Source organism: Pseudophryne corroboree, chromosome 6 (assembly GCF_028390025.1).
Source record: "Pseudophryne corroboree isolate aPseCor3 chromosome 6, aPseCor3.hap2, whole genome shotgun sequence".
NCBI classification, from domain to species: domain Eukaryota; kingdom Metazoa; phylum Chordata; class Amphibia; order Anura; family Myobatrachidae; genus Pseudophryne; species Pseudophryne corroboree.
The window spans coordinates 40,879,897-40,904,020 of NC_086449.1; the positions used below are offsets into that span (position 1 = coordinate 40,879,897).

General features: G+C 47.7%; 1 protein-coding gene across 8 annotated transcripts in view; it reads left to right on the forward strand.

The window, feature by feature from the left end:
• LOC134936014 (NXPE family member 3-like) overlaps positions 1-24,124 on the forward strand; it is a 99,957-nt gene that overhangs the window by 22,726 nt on the left and 53,107 nt on the right. The window contains exons 1-3 of one of the 8 annotated variants that reach the window (XM_063930907.1): positions 4,812-4,881; positions 5,275-5,370; positions 7,626-7,802. The exons of 1 other annotated variant lie outside the window; for it this stretch is intronic. In XM_063930907.1, the coding sequence (XP_063786977.1) occupies positions 7,755-7,802 (48 nt within the window). In that variant the 5' untranslated portion in view covers positions 4,812-4,881; positions 5,275-5,370; positions 7,626-7,754. 6 more of the 8 variants (XM_063930905.1, XM_063930906.1, XM_063930909.1 and 3 more) reach the window with 6 other exon arrangements.

A 24,124-nucleotide genomic window follows, 5' to 3' on the forward strand; every position in this document is an offset into this window, starting at 1 on the left:
TAAATACCTTCTTGAAATTGTTAAAGTTTTAAACAAGCATTTGTGTCATTATGTTGCCATGTTTATACTAATCTTGGGAATTAAATGTGAAAAAGGTAATGATTCTAATCGCAATGTATTAGGTTTACTAACCCCAAACCCGGTTTCCCTTCGGCAATAAATCTTTGTTACTGTATCCCACCGTAGTGGTCCTTTCATATTTGGGGGTGTTGTCTGTACTGGGGTATCTCCGTCCTTCTGCCCAGGTACTATACAGGTGTCCGCAGATCCCAACGGGCTCCGCACAAGCAGGAATTGGACGACCAGAGGAGCCGCAACGGGACGAACACGAAACTTCAGGTGAGCTCAAGCACGTATCACATATGCAGTAACAGGGCCAGGACAGGGGTGAAGGGGCCAGGACAGGGGTGACGGGGCCAGGACAGGGGTGACGGGGCCAGGACCAGAATAGGGGTAGCAGGGCCAGGATAGGGGTGACAGGGCAAGGCCAGAGGTGACAGGGACATGACAGAACACAGGGCACGGGAGAGATTGGTATTTGGGACATAACAGTGGTGACAGACACCTCTTGGGATCTGCTGCTGGTGGAGACTTGGCATGGCTGACTCTCAGGCTGGAGTCCTGCTTCCTCTGCCCGTCCGCATCCCTCCCCCCACTCCTCAGTCACACAACGCGGACCTCACGCGGCTGCTGGGCACTGTGGTAAGGGGAGACTGGGAGTGACTGGTTAGCCCCCAGGAGACGCTGCAGCTGGAGGGAGGAGGGGGTCATAGCATGCACGCGTTGCGGACCTCGCGGCTGCCGGGCACTGTGGAAAGGGGAGACTGGGAGTGACTGGTTAGCTCCCAGGAGACGCTGCGGCTGGAGGGAGGAGGGGGTCGGAGCCTGCAAGCAGTGTGGACTTCTGCAGCGCAACCCGCCGGCTAAAGTTTGTGAAGGAGCTGGGCGTACCTCACTGCGGGTGGCAGCACTGCAGCTAGCGGTGGGGTTGCTGGGGCTGGAGATAACAGAGGCAGTACGGAACCTGGACAGCGGCAGGTGCCCCACAAAACTGCAGCTAAGGAGCTGGAGTGTGCCAGAAAGTGACGCTCATCCGCACCAGAGAGCCCCTGCTGAGTATGCTGATGTGGGGTGTCAAGCACACAGCGAGCCGGTGCCCATCTGTCTGTACAGCATACCCCCTCACACACCCCCTCACCTCCCAAATGTCCCGATTTTCGCTGGCCAGTCCCATTTTTTGGGGTCTGTACCGCTGTCCCAACCACGGCCGCAGTGTCCCCCGGTGCGGGGGGGAGGGGGGGCAGTTGGGAAGCTCCTGTACTCGCTGTTCTGCTTAGCAGAGCAGCGGTGAATAGACGCACAGCATCTATAGAGAGGGGGCATCAGGGGGTACGGATTAAGAGGAGGGGGGGACCGGCAGCAGAGTCGGATTAAGGGGGGGGGCCCCAGGCCCCACAGTTTTAGGGTGCCCCCGGCTGGAGTAGCTCTGTCCCAGCTCTGAAGCTCCCCCGTCCTGCCAGCAACAGCAGCAGCATTGTGCTAGTTAGCACACGCTGCTGCGTGTTGGCAGGTCTGTGGTGTTGCAGGGAGGCAGCAGCCTCCCTGCTTTCTTCTACCTGTGTGGGTGTGTAGGGGGGAGCGACCACCCCCTGTGTGCTCCTGTACTGACTGACAGGCAGCACGCGGCAGTGTTACAATGTAGCGCCTATGCGCTCCATTGTAACCAATGGTGGGAACTTTCGGCTCAGCGGTGAGGTCACTTTCGGTCAACCGCTGAGCTAAAAGTTCCCACCATTGGTTACAATGTAGCGCATAGGCGCTACATTGTAACACTGCCGTGTGCCGCCTGTCAGTCAGTACAGGAGCACACAGCCGATGAGGAAGGTGCTACAACGTGGCGCTCCCTGATTGGCTGAAGAAACCCACTTAGACAGAAGTCAGAGGGGGTTTCTGGCATTCGGGGAAAGGGGACCCATGTGAAAACATGGGTCCCCTTTCAGTGCGTGGCTCGGGTCTCCGTTTTTTTATTTTTATCAAGTACCTGGATTACAAATGGATTATCCGAGGAGCCTGGTACCCTGGATTTGGTGAGTATAATTTATTCAACAGGTACCCCATGGATTCTACTGGACAAGAGGACCGACCTGCGTGGGGACATAGGTAAGTATGTATGTATGTTTGTGTGGATGGATGTAATAAAACTTTATTTTCAAGGTGTGTGTGTATTGTCTTTTTTTGGGTATTTTTTTAGTAGTAGTACTACAGGTACCAGCGGGCCCGTTTTTCCGCCGCATGCTGGTACTTGTGGTTCTCCAAGTACCAGCATGCGGTGGAGGCTTGCTGGGCCTTGTAGTACTGCTACTAAAAACAATATCTTACACTTTTCAACAAAGGCTATCAGCTCCCCATCCGGAGCCCATTGGATGGGGGGGGACAGCCTCGGGCTTCACCCCTGGCCCTTGGGTGGCTGGGGGGGGGGACCCCTTGATTGAAGGGGTCCCCACTCCCCCAGGGTACCCCGGCCAGGGGTGACTAGTTGGATATTTGATGCCACGGCCGCAGGGCACTATATAAAAGTGACCCCCGGCTGTGGCATTATCTGTCCAGCTAGTGGAGCCCGGTGCTGGTTTTAAAAATACGGGGGACCCCTACGCTTTTTGTCCCCCGTATTTTTGGAACCAGGCGCAGAGCCTGATGCTGGTTGCTTAAATATGGGGGAACCCCTGTAATTTCCCCCCCATATTTCTGCAACCAGGATCGGCTCAAAGAGCCCGAGGCTGGTTTGCCTTAGGAGGGGGGACCCCACGCAATTTTTTTTTATTTATACAGTGCTTATTTAAAAAAAAAAAAAAAAAAATGAACCCCAGCACGGATCACACAGATCCGGCCGAGATTCATTGTGATAAAGTCGGCAGTGTTTTGATAATCACTGCCGTAAAAAACAAAAAAAAAAACACGAATGACATCGACATCGGAACAAACGAAAATGCAGAATACGACAGCTTAGTAAATTAGTCGTAATAAATTTAAAAAGTTGCAATTTTACACTTTCGATGTCATTCGTGATTGAACTTTGACCTTTTTCCGAAAATTACGAATGTTAGTAAATATACCCCTTTGTGTTTTTTCTGTTTTTCATACATTGGGACCGGAGTGGAAATAATTGCTACCTCGATACTGAAGTGAGAGGAATAAAGAACATCATTGTGGATATAAAAGGAATGTATAATCCATTTTTCCATTTTTAAACGCTTATACAAGTATTTTTTCCAGTTTAAATTGTTTTATTGTGTCTTGTCTGGGTGTGGTGACACCCTTTAGGGGGATTATATACGTTAAAGCTGTTTTTTTCTGCGCATATCTCTAAGATAACTTCCTTCTGTGTTTTGGTCTAAACTCCTGCGTTTTTATCTGGCACGCCTGCGTTTTTTCACACACTCCCCGAAAAATGGTCAGTTACCTCCCAGAAACACCCACTTCCTGTCAATCACTCAACGATCATCAGTGCAACTGAAAAGCGTCGCTAGAGCTTGTGTAAAACTACATCGGCTTTGGTGAAAGTACGACCCGCGTACGCCTCATGCACATGCACAGAATTGCCGGTTTTTAGCCTGATCGCTGTGCTGCGATCACAGACAGCTAGCGATCAACTCGGAATGACCCTCTCGTCTCCTATAGATTTGCCCAGATCTGTGACTCATTTGACTAACTCCGCCCAGTGTTGTGACTCCGCCCAGCGTTAGCAAATGAGGCACAAAGTCAAAGATCTGGGCTAATATATAGGAGATATTATATATGCAAGTGAATATATTTATTTATATATTCATATTTATATAGGGCCGGCCCTGCGCTGAGCCTGCCAGCCCAGGAATCAGGATCTCCATAATAACACTGACTCTGCACTACGCGTGAGACTGACTCCGGGCAGCGGCAGCCAGCAGGGAAGCGAGAGCAGTGCGGCCTGTGCACGGGAGGGACCCGCTCAAAGAAGTCTCCGGACTCCAGCGGCGGTGCCCGCGGTCAGGCAAGCAGCACGCACCACCACCACTATGACATTGACAGTGGCTGCAATGGCGCGGCGGCAGGCGTCCTGCCCAAACAGAGGTTGCGCATGTTGTAATGTGCAGCGTGACGTCATGACATCTCGCCGCTCATTACAGATATGCACACAGGGGGGGACTCAGGGAGGAGGAGCCACGTTCGCCGAGCAGGCAGCCGCAGCAGCAGCAGCACAGACAGTGAGTAATACTGGGCTGTGCTGAGCGCTGCTTTGTTGATTGATGACAGCAGACTGAGTGAGCACCCTCTATGTGTGGCGCCTTACTCGTGTGCGTAATTATAGGGCCGGCCCTGGTGACCCGGCACAAACGATGAACGAGCGCGGGGCCGCGCGTCGTTCATCGCTGGTGCCTACACACTGACCGATATGAAAAATATGTCGTTCATTAAAGCCGCTGGGAAAGTGTGAAACAGCCCCCTCCCTGTGTACCTGGCAGTTGTCTGGGGTGTTAAAAGTAATGTTGCGATGTTACCGATGTTCCTATGCTACCGATCTTCCTGGCCGATGTTTGAGAAAATGTTAAAAAAAAAATATGTATAATATTTTTCTTTTTTTTTAAAAACTAAAATCATTTTGGATAAGGTTAAATTCATGTTCATCTAATTTACTCATAAAAAACCCCCCGACAATTTCTGAGTGTTTTTTTTAGGGGGAAAAAAAATCGTCATTTAAGTGGTTAATTGTGGATTTATTTCACAGCTGAGTAAATTAAAACAATGATGTGAATGAGCGTGAGAGGGAGGCTTGGACTGCAGAATCGGGTTCTATTTGATTGCACCTTGTGAGAGAATATGAGACACCTGATTCACCAGTACAAGGAGGTAACAACATACAGAATTTAGGGGTCTATTCATGAGCAGTGAAAAGAGTGGACAAGTGAGCCTGTGGAGAAGTTGCCCATGGCAACCAACCAGCATTGAAGTAACATTTACAATTTGAAAAGAAAAAATGTGTGTGTGTGCGTACTGTCTTTTTAAAGCAGCTGGAAAAATCAGGGGTTTGTGAGGTCCCTGTTTCGTACACTGGGTACGTAGAACAATAATACAAGTGATAACCAGCGCTACTAGATTATAAAAATATTGGTATTAATTAAAAAGATATTGCTAGACGGTATGCATAAAATATAACTTTTTAATTAATATATTTGTAAGATAAAAATTGGTATGCAGGTATCATATGATAAAATGACAGTTTCATTGCATATCTGATTCCAGAATATATTCACCGTACGGACTTAGGACCTTTCTCTGGATTCCTCCTGTAGGCACAAAGGTGGCTGGCGTTGCCCGATGTGGTGTATTCCCCAATAGGTGAGCACACAGCAATGCCCGATGGGAAGTGCCTTAGGGGTGTCCACAGTCTGTGCAAAGATTAGTAGGAGCTTTCTGCTGGAGAGAATGTAATGTCCATTTAGTGTCCCTCAGGTGCTGATACGGAGCCCGCAATGAATATAAAAGTGTCTTTCTTGGCTCAACGCGTTTCCCTGAGTTGTTGTACCCAGAGGCGGATTGGCAATAGGGTTCACAGGGAAGATCCCCGGTGGGCCGATGCACCCGTGGGCCTGTTTTCTTTGAGGACATATGATCCTTTTTCTAGATATAATGAATAAGATGCAAAATAATTTGCATATATGAAAATGACTTTGCAGATGATCTAGTGTATGTTCTGTCTGCCTGCTTGGCTGACATATAAGATTGAGTGAATAGTGATTGGGATACGGTTGGTGTAATAAGCATAAAAGTATATCTTTCTAAATAATTATATAGTTCCCTAAATTCTGAAGATGTATCATATAATGTGCTCATAATATTTAATTTTATTTATTTTTAACTTCCTCCTTGATGCTGGATCATACTTGCCTACCTGCCCCTCTCTATGAGGGAGAAAATGCTCTGTTCCTGGACTTTCCTGGTAATGTACGATTGCCATCACCTGTGGTGAAACACCTTTCTTATCAATTACCTAGCTCACCACAGGTGATGGCAATCATACATTACCAGGAAAGTCCAGGAACAGAGCATTTTCTCCCTCATGGAGAGGGTCAGGTAGGCAAGTATGCCATAGATGCATCATCGCTTGGAAAGTGATAAAATGGAGAGTGAAAAAGTGCCATCCAATCAGCTCCTAACTGACATTTTTCAAACACAGCATGTGACATGGCAGTTAGGAGCTGATTGGCTGGTGCTTTTTCACTCTCATTTTATCACTTTCCAAGCGATGATGCGTCTAGCCCACAGTGAGAAGGGCGGAGAAAATTTTAGGAAGCATTTATCAGCTCAAGTACGCTGTTTAAAATGATCAGTAGAGACTGGTTGCTATCTGCAATTTCTCCACTTCTCCACTCTTTTCACCTCTTGATACATACAAACACCTCTCTCCACTCCAATCTATCCTCAATGCTGCTGCCCGGCTCATTTTCCTCACCAAACGCACTACGTCCACCTCTCCTCTCTTACTAGACCTTCACTGGCTCCCCTTCCCTTTCAGAATCCATTTCAAGCTTCTCACACTCGCTTACAAAGCCCTCACCCACTCCTCTCCCATCTACATCTCTGACCTTATCTCCCTCTACTCCCCCACCCGTCCTCTTCGCTCTGCTAATGCACGCCGACTCTCCTGCCTAGGGATTACTTCCTCCCACTCCTACCTCCAAGATTTTTCACGTGCTGCACCACTTCTCTGGAATTCCCTACCTCTCCCCCTCAGACTCTCCACCTCTCTACAAAGCTTCAAACGGGCTCTCAAGACCCACTTCTTCACCAAACCTAGCCAAATCTCATCCTTACCCTCTGTTCCACGTTCTCTATGTACCCCATCTGTGTCACCCCCGTCTGTCTACCCCTCCCCTTTAGATTGTAAACTCTCACGAGCAGGGCCCTCTTCCCTCATGTGCTTATCCTTTGTCTTACTTTAATAATCTTCAACTGCACCACATCCAGCAGTCTTCTGCCAGCTGATACTTATAGGATCTACACACTGGCTGACATCAGTCAAAGATATGAACGATCTCGTTCATAAATGAACGAGATACCATTCATATCTTTGAGTGTGGAGGCTCCGGCGATGAACAATGCACGGACCCGCGCTCGTTCATCGCTGGTCCCCCGTCGGCTGTACATGCAGGCCAATATGGACGATCTCGTCCATATTTGCCTGCACTTCAATGCAGCCGGGTGACGTGAAGAAACTTCACTCCCCCCGTCACTGCCCCTGCGCCGCCGGGTCGCCCGTCGGCCGTATCCACCGTCGGGCAGCTCGGCAGCGGATCGGCCAATGTGTAGGGCCCTTAATTCCAGTGTCATCTGCTGATGTAACTGTGTATTTACCCTGTACTTGTCCTATACTGTCATCAACTGTAAGTTGCTGTTTTCCTGTTTGATTATTTATGTACTCTGTAATTGGGCGCTGCGGAACCCTTGTGGCGCCATATAAATAAAGGAGAATAATAATAATAATAATAATGCATCAACCCTATAGTTCTTTGTGCATAATTTAAACTAATTACACATTCAGCGTCATTAAGTCTATTGTGTTTTTTTTTTTTTCCCCGTTCCTTTAAAATGAGGTATCTTCTTCAGTGTGTGACAGCCTAAGAGGCAGGTGACGGTGTGAGAGTCACAGGTGGAGCTCAGGGCAATAACCTATTTTACTTGTGAGGCTCTGCGTCCATTCATCACTTACACTGACATTAAGTATGAGACAACTGTGGCTGCTGCTCATCTCTGTGTGGTGTATCGGAGTGGTAAGTACAGGGGGTACTGTGTGGGGTTTATGCACTAAGCAACAGAGAGAGATAAAGTAGACTGAGATAAAGTTCCAACCAATCAGCTGCTAACTGCTTCTTCTTTTTTTTAATAAAAAAATCCCCACCTGTAACATGGCAGGTAGTAGCTGATTGGCTGGCACTTTATCTCTCTCCAAGGGTTAGGGGTCTATTTACTAAGCCTTGGAAGGAAATAAAGTACCAGCCAATCAGCTCCTAACTGCCATGTCACTGGCTGTGTTTAAAAAATACAGTTAGAAGCTGATTGGCTGGTACTTTAGCTCCACCCAAGGCTTTGTAAATAGACCCCTTAGTACTTAGGAGCATATGTACTAAGACTTAGAGAGAGGTAAGGTAGATGGAGATTTAAATGCCCGCCAATCAGCTCCTAACCGCCATGTTAGAGGTTAAGTTTGAAAAATGACAGTTAGGAGCTGATTGGTTTGTACTTTATCTCCGTTCAATTTATCTCTCTCCATTGCTTAGTACTTAGTGGGAGATGTACTAAGCAGTGATAAAAGTGGAGAAGTGAGCAAGTGGAAAAGTTGCAACCATGGCAACAAATCTGGTGCTCTGTATACTTTTTATAGTATGCAAATTATAAATGTCACGTCAATGCTGATTGGTTGCCATGGGCAACTTCTCCACTGGCCCACTTCTCCACTCTTATCGACGATGCTGAAGTTAGCTTCTTATTCGGCCAGCTTCTTATTCAGAAAATTTAGTTTTGCAAGGGTTAATGAGTCTTGGCTCACAAATTTTACCCCTGAAATCAACAGAGGGTGGTCACTTACATATGACCCAGTTGTATTTTTCTTGGCCCAACACTGTTTTGGGCATGACATACACTGGCAAAGTGGGCACAAACACCATAATTTACCATTTTGAATAAGTAGCTGTAGTTTTGCAAGGATTAACCAGTCTTGGGCCACAAATTTAACCCCCGAAAACAACAGAGGGTGGTCACTTGCATGTGACCCACTTGCATGGTTTTTCTCTATGCGTGTCCCATCTCATCTCTCTCTGTGTCCAACGTCGTAAACACGTGTGTCATGACTCATGACGGGTCACATGCACAATACTGCAGTACTGGAGACACAGGCATGCGCTGGGCTGGCACCCAACAGCTGTCTCATCCCTGAAAGCCTGCAGGAGTATTCAGCCAGACCAACGCTCTGACATTTTCGGCGGAGGTTGCGGTCCACAGGAAATGCCGTCCATACAGCCTTATCGGCGTGCTCCCCCGGGACCCACAGGGCCCTAAGCAGCTGCATTGGTTGCCTTGTGGTAAATCCTCCTCTGCTCTTATAGATAGATGTCCATCTGGTATTGCTATGCATGCTATTACAGGATCAGCCAGGGCAGGCATATCAGTTGCTGATTGCATAGCCTGGCTCTGCTGGAGTAAACCTTTGTGTTCTGTTGCCCATTAATGTGCTGTACGGCCGATATACCGCTGGGTATAAACATTGGGTTGGCGTAAATTAGTGCTTTTTTGTATTGTCCACGTGCGCAAAATACAATGACACATCTTTGCCGGTGTAGCGGTGGATACATTTACATCTTACGCTTCCTTGCTGTTGGAGATCTGGTATGGAGGAAATTGGGCGAGGTGGTGCAAGCATTGGCAGAGTACGGTAGGGGCTTATTCACACGTGTCCCATGCAGACTGCAATAAAGACACCACAAATGTTTAGATACTGTATTTGTAATTACTCCTTGATTAGTATATTTCTTTTGTATTTAATTTTATTTTACATGGTAAATGTAGATTATTTATTAACACTGTTTAGACAGAGACAATCTGTTTTATGTACTGTGGCAAAAAGAACAGTGTGCTGCAGAGGAACCAGGGGTCCACAGGTTATCCACAGGAAAACATTGGGATATGATGAAGCGACAGCGGATTTGCACCAATCAGTGAAAGCTTTTCGGCCTCCCAGCGTGCAACGGGTCCGTCCATATGGTATCCGTTCAGATGGTCGACCATGTTATGGTCGACAGTCATTAGGTCGACCACTATTGGTCGACATTGACATGGTCGACATGGACACATGGTCGTCACATGAAAATGGTCGACACATGAAAGGTCGACACATGAAAAGGTCGACATGAGTTTTTTAACTTTTTTTTCTTTTGGGGAACTTTTCCATACTTTACGATCCACGTGGACTACGATTGGAACGGTAATCTGTGCCGAGAGAAGCGGTAGTGGAGCGAAGGCACCATGCCCGAAGCATGGCGAGCGAAGCGAACCATGCGAGGTGCACTAATTGGGGTTCCCAGTCACATTACGCAAAAAACGACACCAAAAAAAGTTAAAAAACTCATGTTGACCTTTTCATGTGTCGACCATTTTCATGTGTCGGCAATGTGTCCATGTTGACCATGTCAATGTCGACCAATAGTGGTCGACCTAATGACTGTCGACCATAACATGGTCGACCATTCATAACGGAACCCGTCCATATATCCCCACCTCCTGGCTCAGGCAAATCAGTTTTTTGTTTGGTGCGGCAGGAGCATGGTAAATGAGCTGCTGGTTTTTAGCAGTCATAAGCTTTCTTATTTTATTTTTATAGTCTTACTATTTTTTCTTGAGTGATTTTTCTAAAGAGCGTCTTATACGTACCTTAGATAGAGTTGCTCCAACAACTGTCTGCCGGGTCACGACAATGCTTACCCACGAGTACAGTGCTGTTTCAGCTGGCGTCTGTGTCGGATATACTAGCAGGTGCAGCAGACATTACCAGGCTGTGGCCGGAGCACGGGGAGAAGGTAAGGCATCGTTTCCGCTTAGAAAGGGAATACGGACACAGCCGCACTGTTTTGAGATGAGACTACCAAACAGTCGCTGACGCTGCTGCCACTTCGGGTGCACCAGCGCTGGGTCTTAGGGATCATAGGCTCCAGGGATAGTATGAGGCCGCGATCCCTAGGGTTGATGTCAGCAGTGGGGAGTCAGACTCTTTCCTGGTCACCCCTCCCACTGGTTCATGACCAGTTTCCTCCGAGTCTCCCGCCATGAACTGTGTTTCCCACTTCCATCTAAGACGCTGCAACGAAGGGGACCCAGTCACACCATAGGCGGCTGTGTGACTGGTGCGTCAGTCGGTGTCAGTAGCGGATCTTGCCACGGGCAAGAAGGACTTTTGCCCGGGGCGCCGCCTTCCAGAGGGCGCAGGGCGCCATCCGGAGGGCGCTGCACCAGGGCAAGATCCGCTGCTGTGCCCCCCGCTGCCGCTGTGAAGGGAAACTAGACGCTGCTGTGCCCCCCGCTGCCGCTGTGAAGGGAAACTAGACGTCATCGCGCACCGCACATTATTTCAGTCTGTACAGGGGGCGTAAATGACTACGCCCCCTGTACGGAGCCACGCCCCCTATTGTCGCCCGGGGCACACAGCGCCCAAGAACCGGCCCTGGTCGGTGTACTCTAGTAGCGTCTGGATCCACTCAGCATTCACAAACGTATTGATCGGTCCTGGAAGCGGGGTGAGTCTCTCTGTATCCCACTCTACTGAGTACGGGTAATACAGCGCTAAGTCTCTATCTACCTTTTGAGTACGAATAGTTCGATAAGTGCCCATTGCATATGAGTCTGTATACTATTACTGTTGTTTCTTTTGCTATGCGTCTGAATACGGTAGATCTTTTTTTTTTAAAAGGATGCAGTAATATGTTCTCCTACTGCACATATTTGAAATATATTTTGTAGTTGATTATGTGCTCATATTGCTTATTATAATAATGTATAACTTGTGACTGACTGCTAGTATAATTGTGGACTTTACTATAATTCTGTCAGTTTTTTTATATATACGCCGTTCCTCAATGCTGGTGCTAGTAGGGTAGGACAGGATTGTATGTCACTTTAAAAAGCTTAATGTGATTACAGTCACAAATTGTGTAGTACACTGTGTAAGTGTTGATTATTTATCATATCATGTTTGTCTTGCAAAGATTGGTTAACATCTCAGGATCTGGTTCAGGATGGTTTGTTAGCAAATTGTTTTAGTTTTCACCAACGTCTTTTGAAAAATACACAGACACAGGTACAAGTTGATGCCCTTGGGCTATGTTTGCACAAACATTATCCAGTATAGCTGTCAAAGTCAAAAATATTACATAGAGAGAACATACAAACCACACACACATTTAAGTCGATATACTTGCAAATATGCGCAGCGAGCACAGCAATATATGGAGACACACGCATTTGCTCGGACATGGCACGGAGATGGATTCGGCGCTTGTTTCATACAGTACATGGTTATAATAATGTCAAGCACCAGACATCATGGAGATTTAGAATTGGCTGATGAATTGATGTCATGAATATGTATTATCTGAACAGAACCAGATGCGCCCATCATGTTTGGTATTGAAGCAAGCAGAATGATGTGTGGGTTAGTTTGATGCTGGTTGTGAAGTTGTGGGACATTGCAGCGGATAGATATGATTATATGTATAAAAGCTGAGATCACTTTGTTGAGAACAATGGATGATCAAGTCAACCTTTTACTAAGATTTTCAGGGCTGAACCTGATTAACATATACAAAGGAGAGAGAGAGACCCCTCCCTTAGGAACAGACACACAGGAGGATAGTTCCTGTCTGGGGGGGTTGGGGGTCAGTTTTTGCAGGTGGCCTCAGAGAACAGATGTAATGAAGCTACACTCAGAACAAAGCTCCCAGAAGCATGGCTGGATCATCACCAGGCACCAAAGGCTAAATATTGAATTCACATGGCTAGATAAGGAAATATAGACAGATTGCTTTCTGGTTTAAATAGGATATTGTAACTTGGTTGTGTGATTGTTGGGTGTTTGTGTGATAGATCTGGGAATCTGTGATGGTAGCTGGGACATTAGACAACCTGTAGCATAGCATTTGTGGTATTTGTTTGCCTATGGTGATTTAAAATAGATTGTGCTGGTTAGTTATAATATATCTTGTTAATCATAAATACCACCATGCAGTTACGTTTGAACATGTGCTGGTAGCAATGGCAGGCTGAGATGCGTGGTTACATTGTGATCTGGTCTTGTGATGAATATGCTCTGGTTATTGAGATACTGAAGTTGTTTGGAATGTGAAAGTGAATAAGATGGTTCTAGGAAGTTGGATTGAAATTGTGAAAGGTGATTTAGATGGTTTGGAATTGTAAAATCAGAACATATGCATTGTTCTGAGGCTTGGACAGTTTGGAATAAAATGGAGTCTTGTGTCTTCTGCTATGTGATTGTGGGGTAGCAGAGAGTGCCATGTGTTTGGACCTGCAAATCTAAAATGGCTGCTGCCGGGTATTTTCCCCTCCCCCTTTCAACCATGTGGTGCAGTCTTTGGAATCATGGGAGCTTTAATAAAATGGAGTCTAGCTTCTGTCCCATGCGGTATTGTAGGGTTGTGTATATAGGGACTGCCAGTATGGGTAAGGTCAAGTATTTTCTCCACAAAGATTCTCAGCATTGAATAACTGCGCAGCGATTGTTCCTCACATGTGTAAGCTTCGCTGCAACCATATTGATCTTCTTGTTATTGTGAGCCAATCTCTCTCTCTCTCTCTCTCTCTCTCTCTCTCTCTCTCTCTCTCTCTCTCTCTCTCTCTCTCTTCTCCTCTTTCTCTCTTATTTTCTCTTAAATAGTAATTGTATTATATTTCCTGTGTAGTTATCTGGTTAGGTAGTCTATGTTATATTGTAGTGTATTATTTGTATTTGTATTAATTCTTTTGCAAGTATATCATTCATAATATATATATTAGGCGTTGGACCCTGAGCACGGTATCTGTGTATTTCTTATAGTGTTAAGTATTCTCAGAGCGTCGGTGACGCTAGAACAGCTTTAAAGGTAATAAGGTTATACTGTGTTGCATTTACACTCTACCACTACACAGAGGTTTACAGTATAAGTACATTCCTTAAGGTATAGTTAAGGGAGTACCCTTGCGGTACTTTTTGCGCCAATTGCGTACTGTGTTCTTTAACCTTTAACGTGTTTTTAATAAGATAAATATTTAGCTTTGTTATAGCTGACGGATAATTCCAACGTCTGTACCAGGAATAGGTTACATGATTAACCCTTACATGCAGCTTTCCACCTGTGGTTTATCACTTCCATCAGGGGAAGGAGCAGCCTCTCAAAAGAAACATGCTGAAAAGCCAGTGGTAAGTAAACTACATCTTCAGTCTACACATGTTTCAGATGAGGATTCATCGGAGGATGAAGGGTCATTAAAACTCTGGTTCTGCATACGAAGAGGAGAAGGAAGGTCTCGGCTCAGTGGACATATCTGAGCTAATTAACACAATAAAAACCATTCTATCCTTAGAAGAATCAGCAGAGCCTGTGTTAAAATCCAAGGCTGTGTGTTTAAATGTCCCAAAACAGTTAAGACTGAGTTTCCTGGGTCAGATCAGCTGACGGAAATCATGGAAAAGGCTTGGGCTTCACCCAGTACGAAGTTTAGGATTCCTAGGAAATGTAATTCCAATTATTCTCTTACAGATGGGGATTGTTTAAAGAGGGAGGTGGCCCCCAAAGTAGATATGCATGTTATTCGATTAGTGAGAAAATCTACATTACCTCTGCCTTCAACATCATTAAATGATGTGACGGATAGTAGAGTGGATGGTTTAAAAAAACATTTTTTTCCCCCTGTCTGGGGCTGTCATAAGACCAGCCATGGCTTCAGCTTAGATGGCAAAAGTAGTGGCTGCCTGGGCTGATGCATTGGAAGGGGATCTTTCAATGGCATCTTGAGAGCAAAAATTCCATATGGCACATATAAAACAGGCTGCAATGTTCATGAAAGAAGCAGCTTTGGATATGGGTACAATTGCCTCCGGGGCATCAGCTTCAACAGTAACTGCTTGCAGAGCAGTTTGGCTAAGTACATGGAAAGCTGATTCAGAATCTAAAAATGTTTTGGAGTCTTTACCTTTCTCTGGAGATATTCTTTTTGGTAAAGAATTGAGATATTTTGGAGTCAGAAGCAGACTCCAAGAAGGTACTGAACAAGTACATTTGTGTACCTCGGTTTCATATGGAGACTTTACGTTCCATCATTTTGGTCATGGAGCCAGGGGATTTTATGGTATCCCTGGATATCCAGGATGCTTATCTACATGTTCCTAGAGCTCAGTCCCATCAGTGCTATCTCAGGTTCACTGTCTTCCAACAGCATTTTCAGTTCCAGGCCCTACCTTTCAGGTTGGCCACAGCCCCCAGAGTATTTACCAAAATTATGGTGGTAATGACAGCTTATCTCCGCCAGTAGGGAATAAGAGTTTTTCCATACCTTGACGATCTTTTAATCCTGGCACAGTCTCAGGAATTGCTCCTGTGTCATCTGCAACAGACAATGTGTCTGCAGAAGCACAGGTGGCGCATAAAACTGGGGGAAATTGTCTCTGGTTCCGCCACAGCGGATGACTCACTTGGGGGCTGTACTGGATTCGAGCATTCAGAGAGTAAATTTACCTCTGAACAAGATATCCAAAGTTCAGTGAAGGATTCAGGAGCTACTACACAGTCAACAGGTATCCATTCACACAGCAAGGCGTGTTATGGGATTCATGGTGTCAACTTACGACATGGTAGAATATGCTCATTTCCATTCAAGGTCTATGCAAAATCTGATCCTTGCTGTCAGGTCCCCGCCGCGGCCGCCGGGCTTGTCCCTCCGAGGCTGCTGGCTGCCCGGGCGCCCGTCCCCGCTGGCGGTTTCTGTCGCCCGGCGCTCCGTCCGGCGTCCATAGGGTGGATGTCGCGGGCGCGTCCAATGTCTCCGGGGACGGGTGACATCATCAGCGCCTCTCCAATCAGGGCCTGGCGGGAAGTACAAATCCAGATGCCGGGCAGAACTCCGGCGCCTGAGTATCATCGCTACTACCGTACCTGTGATCTCCAGAGCTCCTGTGCTTCCAGCATTCCGTGCTTCCAGAATCCTGTGCTTCCAGCGTCCTGTGCTTCCAGCGTCCTGTGCTTCCAGCGTCCTGTGCTTCCAGCGTCCCGTGCTTCCAGCGTCCCGTGTCTCCGTGCCTTCAGCACCTCCGTGCCTCAGCACCTCCGTGCCTTAGCACCTCCGTGCCTCCAGCACCTCCGTGCCTCCAGCACCTCCGTGCCTCAGCACCTCCGTGCCTCCAGCACCTCCGTGCCTCAGTGCCTCCAGCTCCTCCGTGCCTCAGCACCTCTGTGCCTCAGCACTCAGCACCTTCGTGCCTCAGCACATCCGTGCCTCCAGCACCTCCGTGCCTCAGCACTCCCGTGCCTCCAGCACCTCCGTGCCTCAGCACCTCCGTGTCTCAGCGCTCAGCACCTCCGTGCCTCAGCACCTCCGTGCCTCCAGCACCTCCATTCCTCAGCACTCAGCACCTCCGTGCCTCCAGCACCATCGTGCCTCCAAGCACCTCAACGTCTCTAAGCGCCTCAGCGCCTTCAAACACCTCAGTACCTCTAGCATTTCAGTGCCTCTAGCACCTCAGTGCCTCCAGCACCTCAACATCGTTCACAGTAAGCTTTTGGTACTCTCCACCAATTCACCAGCACCTTTACAAGTCTTGTTTTTCAGGAAATCTTCAAGCATCCACCCGTGTCTCCTGCCTACCGTCCTAATCCTGTATGAGGAAGACCTACATCCAGCCATCTCTACTGCGACCCAGTAGCGGTTCTTCTTCCCGGTCACCGGAAGAAACCCTGAGTCCACAACACTTCCAAACCAGGTCAGTGATAGTATACTCAGGCCACATGGACCCGGGGGATCGGAACACAGAGTCGAGTGCCATCCAAAGTTTGGCTTCCCGAGTTCAGTCTCAAGAGGCGACACAGGGTCAGGTGATGCAATATCTCCAGGAATTGTCCGGCCGATTGGATCAAATTCAAGCATCCTTAGCCTCCGCAATTCCGGCTCCAGTTCCCGTAACTGCTCCAGCTGCTGTTTCCAGTAATGTCCAGCCTCCGGCTGGTACCAGGTCACGTCTTCAGCTTCCTACTCCTTCCCGTTATAATGGGAACCCAAAGAATTGCCGTGGTTTTCTAAATCAGTGCGAGGTGCACTTCGAGCTGCTCTCTCATAACTTCCCTACGGATCGCTCTAAGGTAGCGTATATCATTTCCCTGCTTGAAGGGTCAGCGTTGGATTGGGTGTCTCCGTTATGGGAACGATCTGATCCCGTGGTTTCCAACTACACCAACTTCATCACGTCCTTTCGAAGAATCTTCGACGAGCCCGGCAGGATGACCACTGCTTCTTCCGACTTGCTCCGTGTTCGTCAGGGCTCCCGTTCCGTGGGTCAGTACGTGGTTCATTTCCAGACCATTGCCTCTGAATTGCGCTGGAATAATGACGCTCTGAGGGCTGCCTTCTGGAACGGTCTCTCCGACCGGCTGAAGGATGAGTTGGTCACAAGGGATCTGCCGGATCCATTAGAAGAGTTGATTTCCCTTTTGCGTCAAGGTGGATCTTCGGATGCAGGAGCGTGGAAGAGAACGTAGCCGTTCAGATCGTTCCAGGTTCCGGAATCCTACTCCTAGACCGGTGGCTGTGTCTAGTTTGGACGAACCCATGCAAATTAACCGATCCCGACTGTCTCCGGAAGAACGACAGCGTCGTCGTGAGGGTAAACTTTGCCTTTACTGTGGAGCCGCAGATCATTTCCTCAAGTTTTGTAAATCCCGTCCGGGAAATGGGCAGACCTAGCTTGTTCCGGAGGAGTCAAGCTGGGGGTCACGACTAAATCTTCTCCAATTTTGGACTGTTTGCTTCCTGTAACTTTAATCACCAATTCAGTCTCCAAGTCTTGTGAAGCCCTGTTGGATTCCTGAGCTGCGGGGAACTTCGTTTCTTCCTCCTGTGTCCAAAGCATGGATTTAAAGTTACGGCCTATCGAGCGGCCTATTTCGTTGACGGCTATCAACGGTACTAGGATTTCCAAGGGTCTCCTAATGTGGCGCACGGAGCCAGTTAAGCTGCAGGTCGGGGCTCTACATCAAGAAAGTCTGGAACTCTTGGTGATTCCAGAAATGCATCACGATCTGGTCCTTGGAATGCCTTGGCTTAAAATTCATAATCCCCACATTGACTGGAAGTCTTCTCAAATTTTGTCTTGGAGTTCCTTTTGTCACACTAACTGTCTCACTCCCATTTGTCCGCTCCGTGTCTCTTCTAAGACTGATGAAGAGCATATTCCGGAGGCGTATCAAGGGTTCAAAGATGTGTTTTCGGAACAGGCAGCTGATCTGTTACCACCTCATAGGCCTTGGGACTGCCCTATTGACCTTGTCCCAGGGAAGACGCCACCTCGTGGTCGCACATATCCCCTGTCACTTCCCGAGACTCAAGCTATGTCGGACTATATTAAATCCAATCTGCTCAAGGGATTCATTCGCTCCTCTTCCTCCCCTGCTGGAGCGGGCTTCTTTTTCGTGAAGAAGAAGGACGGGGGGTTGAGACCATGTATCGACTACCGCGGCTTAAATGATATCACCATCAAGAATAAATACCCCTTGCCACTAATCACAGAGTTATTTGATAGGGTTCGTGAGGCCCGCGTTTTCTCCAAACTCGACTTGAGGGGAGCGTATAATCTTATACGCATCCGAGAAGGGGATGAATGGAAGACCGCCTTCAATACCCGGGATGGGCATTACGAATACCTGGTGATGCCGTTCGGCCTTAGTAATGCTCCTGCTGTTTTCCAGGGATTCGTCAACGAAATCTTCCGAGACATGTTATATCAAAGTGTTGTGGTATATTTGGATGACATACTGATTTTTTCAAAAAATCTTGTTGAACACAGGACTCAAGTCAAAGAAGTGCTCCACCGTTTACGAAAGAATCATCTCTATGCTAAGCTCTCCAAATGTACCTTCGAAGTAACATCAATTCCGTTCCTCGGTTATATCATCTCGGGGACGGAGCTTCGCTTGGATCCGGAGAAGCTCTCTGCCATTCGTGACTGGACTCAGCCTCTCTCTTTAAAGGCAATACAAAGATTCCTGGGCTTTGCGAATTACTACAGGAAATTCGTTAGAGGTTTCTCCACCATTGTTGCACCCATTTCTGCCTTGACGAGAAAGGGCTCTAATCAGAGTTTGTGGCCTCCCGAAGCCATTGAGGCCTTTTCCCACTTGAAGTTAGCTTTCATGGCCGCTCCAGTTCTCCAACAACCAAATTTCGATGAACCTTTCTTCCTAGAGGTTGACGCATCTTCAGTTGGAGTTGGGGCCGTTCTCTCTCAGTACTCCTCTGATAAGAAATTACATCCGTGTGGCTTCCACTCTCGGAAATTCTCTCCGGCCGAACGAAATTACACTATTGGAGACCAGGAACTTTTGGCAATTAAATCCGCCTTGGAAGAGTGGAGATATCTCTTGGAGGGGGCTAAACATGTGTTTACCATTTACACGGATCACAAAAATTTGTTGTATATCAAATCCGCACAATGCTTGAATCCTCGCCAAGCGAGATGGGCACTTTTCTTTACTCGATTTTCTTTTGTTATCAAGTACCGGGCCGGGACTCTCAATACTAAAGCGGATGCGCTGTCCCGTTCACAGATTTCCACAGACGAGGATGAATCTTTCGAGCGGAGTTTAATTCTAAATCCAATTTCTGTCTCCGTTGCTTTAACTACTCCAGCTCCTCCTCCTGGAAGAATGTCCGTACCAGCTAGATTTCGGCCAAGAATTCTACAGTGGGCCCATAACTCCAAGTTTTCCGGTCATCCCGGTGCCCAGAAGATGTACAAGTTTCTGCAAAGGTCTTACTGGTGGGACACTATGAGGAAAGATGTACAGGATTACGTTAATTCTTGTCCACAGTGTACACAACATAAATCTCCTCACCTGCCTCCTGCTGGGTTGCTTCATCCTCTACCTATCCCTGTGAGACCCTGCACTCACATTTCCATGGATTTCATCACGGACTTGCCCTGTTCCAAAGGTTGCAACACCGTCTGGGTGATAGTCGACCGTTTTTCGAAGATGGCACACTTCGTTCCATTGACTGGTCTACCGACAGCTCCGAAACTAGCTCTACTATTCATCCGAGAACATTTTCGGTTGCACGGGTTGCCTCAGGAAATAGTCTCTGATCGTGGGGTACAGTTTACCGCGAGGTTTTGGAAAGCCCTCTGCTCGGCCTTACAGATTAAACTTAAGTTTTCATCCGCTTATCATCCCCAAACGAATGGACAAACGGAACGAGTCAATCAAGATCTAGAGACTTTCCTTTGTCTTTATCTCTCCCCTTCACAGGACAGCTGGGTGGAGTTGTTACCTTTGGCGGAGTTTGCCCATAACCATTCATTTCATTCTTCCACTGGTGAATCTCCATTCTTCGTCAACTATGGGTTCCATCCACGTGTTCCGGAATTACCAAGCCTTCCGATAGAAGAGGTTCCAGCTGTAACGTCCACTCTACTACACTTTGGACGAATTTGGCGTGGGATACATGCTAGTCTTAAAAAAGTCTCTGCCGATACAAGTTCTACGCCGATAAGAAACGACGAGCCGCTCCTCAATACAAGGTTGGTGATAGGGTATGGCTGTCCACACGTAATCTCCGCTTAAAGGTGCCCACTATGAAGTTTGCTCCAAGATTCATCGGTCCTTACCCTGTGCTACAAGTCCTGAATCCTGTGGTCTGTAAGTTGGGTTTACCTTCTCACCTGCGTATTCCAAATGCCTTCCATGTTTCTCTTCTTCGCCCTCTTGTCCTTAATTGTTTTCATTCAAAGTCCTCTAGTTCCACCTCGGTGGAAGCTGAAACAGGAACAGACTTCGAGATCAAAACAATTATGGACTCTCGTTATCTTCACAAGAATCTGCAATATCTGGTGGAATGGAAAGGGTACGGTCCGGAGGAGAGAAGTTGGATAAAGGCTTCTGAGGTCTCGGCTCCTCGACTAGTCCGGATTTTCCATTCTCGACATCCTACAAAACCGGGGAAGTGTCCAGGGGCCACTCCTAGAGGAGGAGGTACTGTCAGGTCTCCGCCGCGGCTGCCGGGCTTGTCCCTCCGAGGCTGCTGGCTGCCCGGGCGGCCATCCCCGTTGGCGGTTTCTGTCGCCCGGCGCTCTGTCCGGCGTCCTTAGGGTGGACGTCGCGGGCGCGTCCGACGTCTCCGGGGACAGGTGACATCATCAGCGCCTCTCCAATCAGGGGCTGGCGGGAAGTACAAATCCAGACGCCGGGCAGAACTCCGGCGCCTGAGTATCATCGCTACTACCGTACCTGTGATCTCCAGAGCTCCTGTGCTTCCAGCATTCCGTGCTTCCAGCGTCCTGTGCTTCCAGCGTCCTGTGCTTCCAGCGTCCTGTGCTTCCAGCGTCCTGTGCTTCCAGCGTCCCGTGCTTCCAGCGTCCCGTGTCTCCGTGCCTCCAGCACCTCCGGGCCTCCAGCACCTCCGTGCCTCCAGCTCCTCCGTGCCTCAGCACTCCGCACCTCCGTGCCTCAGCACCTCCGTGCCTCCAGCACCATCGTGCCTCCAAGCACCTCAACGTCTCTAAGCGCCTCAGCGCCTTCAAACACCTCAGTACCTCTAGCATTTCAGTGCCTCTAGCACCTCAGTGCCTCCAGCACCTCAACATCGTTCACAGTAAGCTTTTGGTACTCTCCACCAATTCACCAGCACCTTTACAAGTCTTGTTTTTCAGGAAACCTTCAAGCATCCACCTGTGCCTCCTGCCTACCGTCCTAATCCTGTATGAGGAAGACCTACATCCGGCCATCTCTACTGCGACCCAGTAGCGGTTCTTCTTCCCGGTCACCGGAAGAAACCCCGAGTCCACAACACTTCCAAACCTGGTCAGTGATACTTACCAAATGGAATGGTTTTCATCAGATGATAAAAACGCAGACTATGGTCCTTACTGTGGAAGTAAGGAGGTCGTTAGCCTGGTGACTACAGACATCCCATCTGGACAAAGGGAGACCCTTTTGGATATCATATTTGGAAATTCTGACAACACAGGCCAGCCTCCAGGGCTGGGGAGCAATTTCAGGAAAAGTTTTGTTTCCAGGGGCAATCGACCAAGGAAGATAATTGCCTGCCAATAAACATATTGGAACTTCGGGCCATATACATGGCGTTGTTTTAGGCAAAGGACATCCTTCGGGGGAACCAGTTCAGATCCGCACGAACAATGCGACGGCAGTAGCGTACCTCAACCATCAGGGAGGAACTCACAGCCAAAAAAGCTATGAAGGAGGTAAGTCACACACTAAAGTGGGCAGAACTTCATCATCCAGCTTTGTCCTCAGTATTCGTTCCAGGAGTCCTTAACTGGGAAGCGGATTTTCTCAGTCGACACGCCATTTAGGCAAGCGAATGGGCTCTATACCCGGAGGTTTTCCAAAACTTAGTCAAAAAGTGGGGGTTGCTAGATATATATCTCATGGCGTCCCATCAGAACAACAAAGTTCTCGCATATGGGTCAAGAACAAAAGATCCCAGAGCAATCTTTGTGGATGCCCTGTTGATGAGATGGGACTTTCATCTGGCCTATATGTTTCCACCAATAACCTTATTTCCAACGGTGGTGAGAAAGATAAAACAAGGAAGGGGTGTCATGATACTAATAGCTCTGGCTTGGCCCAGAAGACATTGGTACACAGATCTGCAGAGGATGTCGATGGATGCTCCATTCCTACTCCCTCAACGTCCAGATCTACTGACGCAGGGTCCATGTTATCACAGACATCTGGATCAACTGGCTTTGACGGTGTGGCTCTTGAGACCTCTATCCTGAAGTCAAGAGGATTCTCACAACAGGTAATTTAAACAATATTCAGAGCAAGGAGCCCTTCCTCAGCTCAAATTTATCACTAAATATGGCAAGCCTATATTCAATGGTGCAGTGAACGGGAGTTGACCCTAAGTCTTTCAGAGTTTCCAGGGTCTTAGCATTCCTTCAGGCAGGAATGAATAAATACAAAAACAATGGGAGGTAAGGATCTACTGCGCCCACAGATAACTGCAGTGAGGGCGTCCAAGGAGATGTCACTCTATCTCCACCAAAGCAATCACGAAATAAATACAAGTGCCCGCCTTCTGCTGCGCTATCAACGAGTCCTTTAACCGGAAAAGGTAGTAATCTTTCGAGAAATTTAGGTCCCAAACTTCAGAACCCAGAAAAGGGAGCCATCAACAGTCTAAATGATTCAGGGTAAATGATGTTGGAAATCCCAAATGACAGTAATTGACAGATGTGTATCGTGGGAAAAGACAGGAGAACTTCTTACAGGTACGCAGGACTCGATAGTGCAGCAGAAGGCGGACTCTTGTATTTGTTTTAGGAATGAATAAATGTTTAAAGGTGGCTTCCTTGAGAGTGCAAGTGTCAGCATTGACTGTATGGTTCCAAAAGAAAATTGCCAACCTACAGGATGTGCGCACTTTTTTCCAGGGAATGCTGCGCTTTCAACCTCCCTTTTGTTCATCCTACAGTGCCTTTGGACTTTAGGACCAAACTAAAAGGCCCTTCACGTTGCCCCATTTGAACCACTTAATAGAGTGGATCTCAAATGGTTGACGGCTAAAGTGCTCTTTCTACTGACCATGGCGTCCGCTAGAAGTGTGTCAGATTTAGGGGCATTGTTATGTTGTCCTCCATTTTATCCAGATAGAGCGGTTCTCAGAACTAAATCTGGGTATCTTCCTAAGGTGATGTCTAAATTCCACCTTAAATAAAGAAGTTTGTAGTCCTGGCTTTCCAGGAACCAGCTTTTTTGTAGGAGATGCATCGCTGGACGTGGTCCGTGCCTTATGGATTTATGTGGATCATACCAGTTCCATCAGAAAGACAGATTCTCTCTTCGTTCTCTATGGATTTCAAAAGAGAGGATGGCCTGCTGATAAGCAGACACTGGTGAGGTGGCTTCGGATAACAATTTCAGAAGCCTATTCTCAAGCTGATCTCCCTGTTCCGGCTAATGTCTCTGCTCACTCTACTCGTAAGGTAGGTCTATCATGGGTAGCACAACATGCTGCTTCAGCAGAACAGATATGTAAGGAAGCCACATGGTCTTCCATTAACACATTCATTAGACATTATGCCGTGGATACCTTTGCTTCTCAGGACGCTGAATTCGGGCGAAGGATTCTCCTGTCCATTCGGGAGCTAAATTGCTTTGGGAAAATCCAATGTTATCCTGTGGATAACCTATGGACCCTGCCGGAGAAATATATACATTATGGTAAGAACTTACCGTTGATAACGGTATTTCTCCTAAGTCCACAGGTTCCACAGGGATCCCACCCTGACGCACCTGATTTGAGGATCCTTTTACTCACTAAC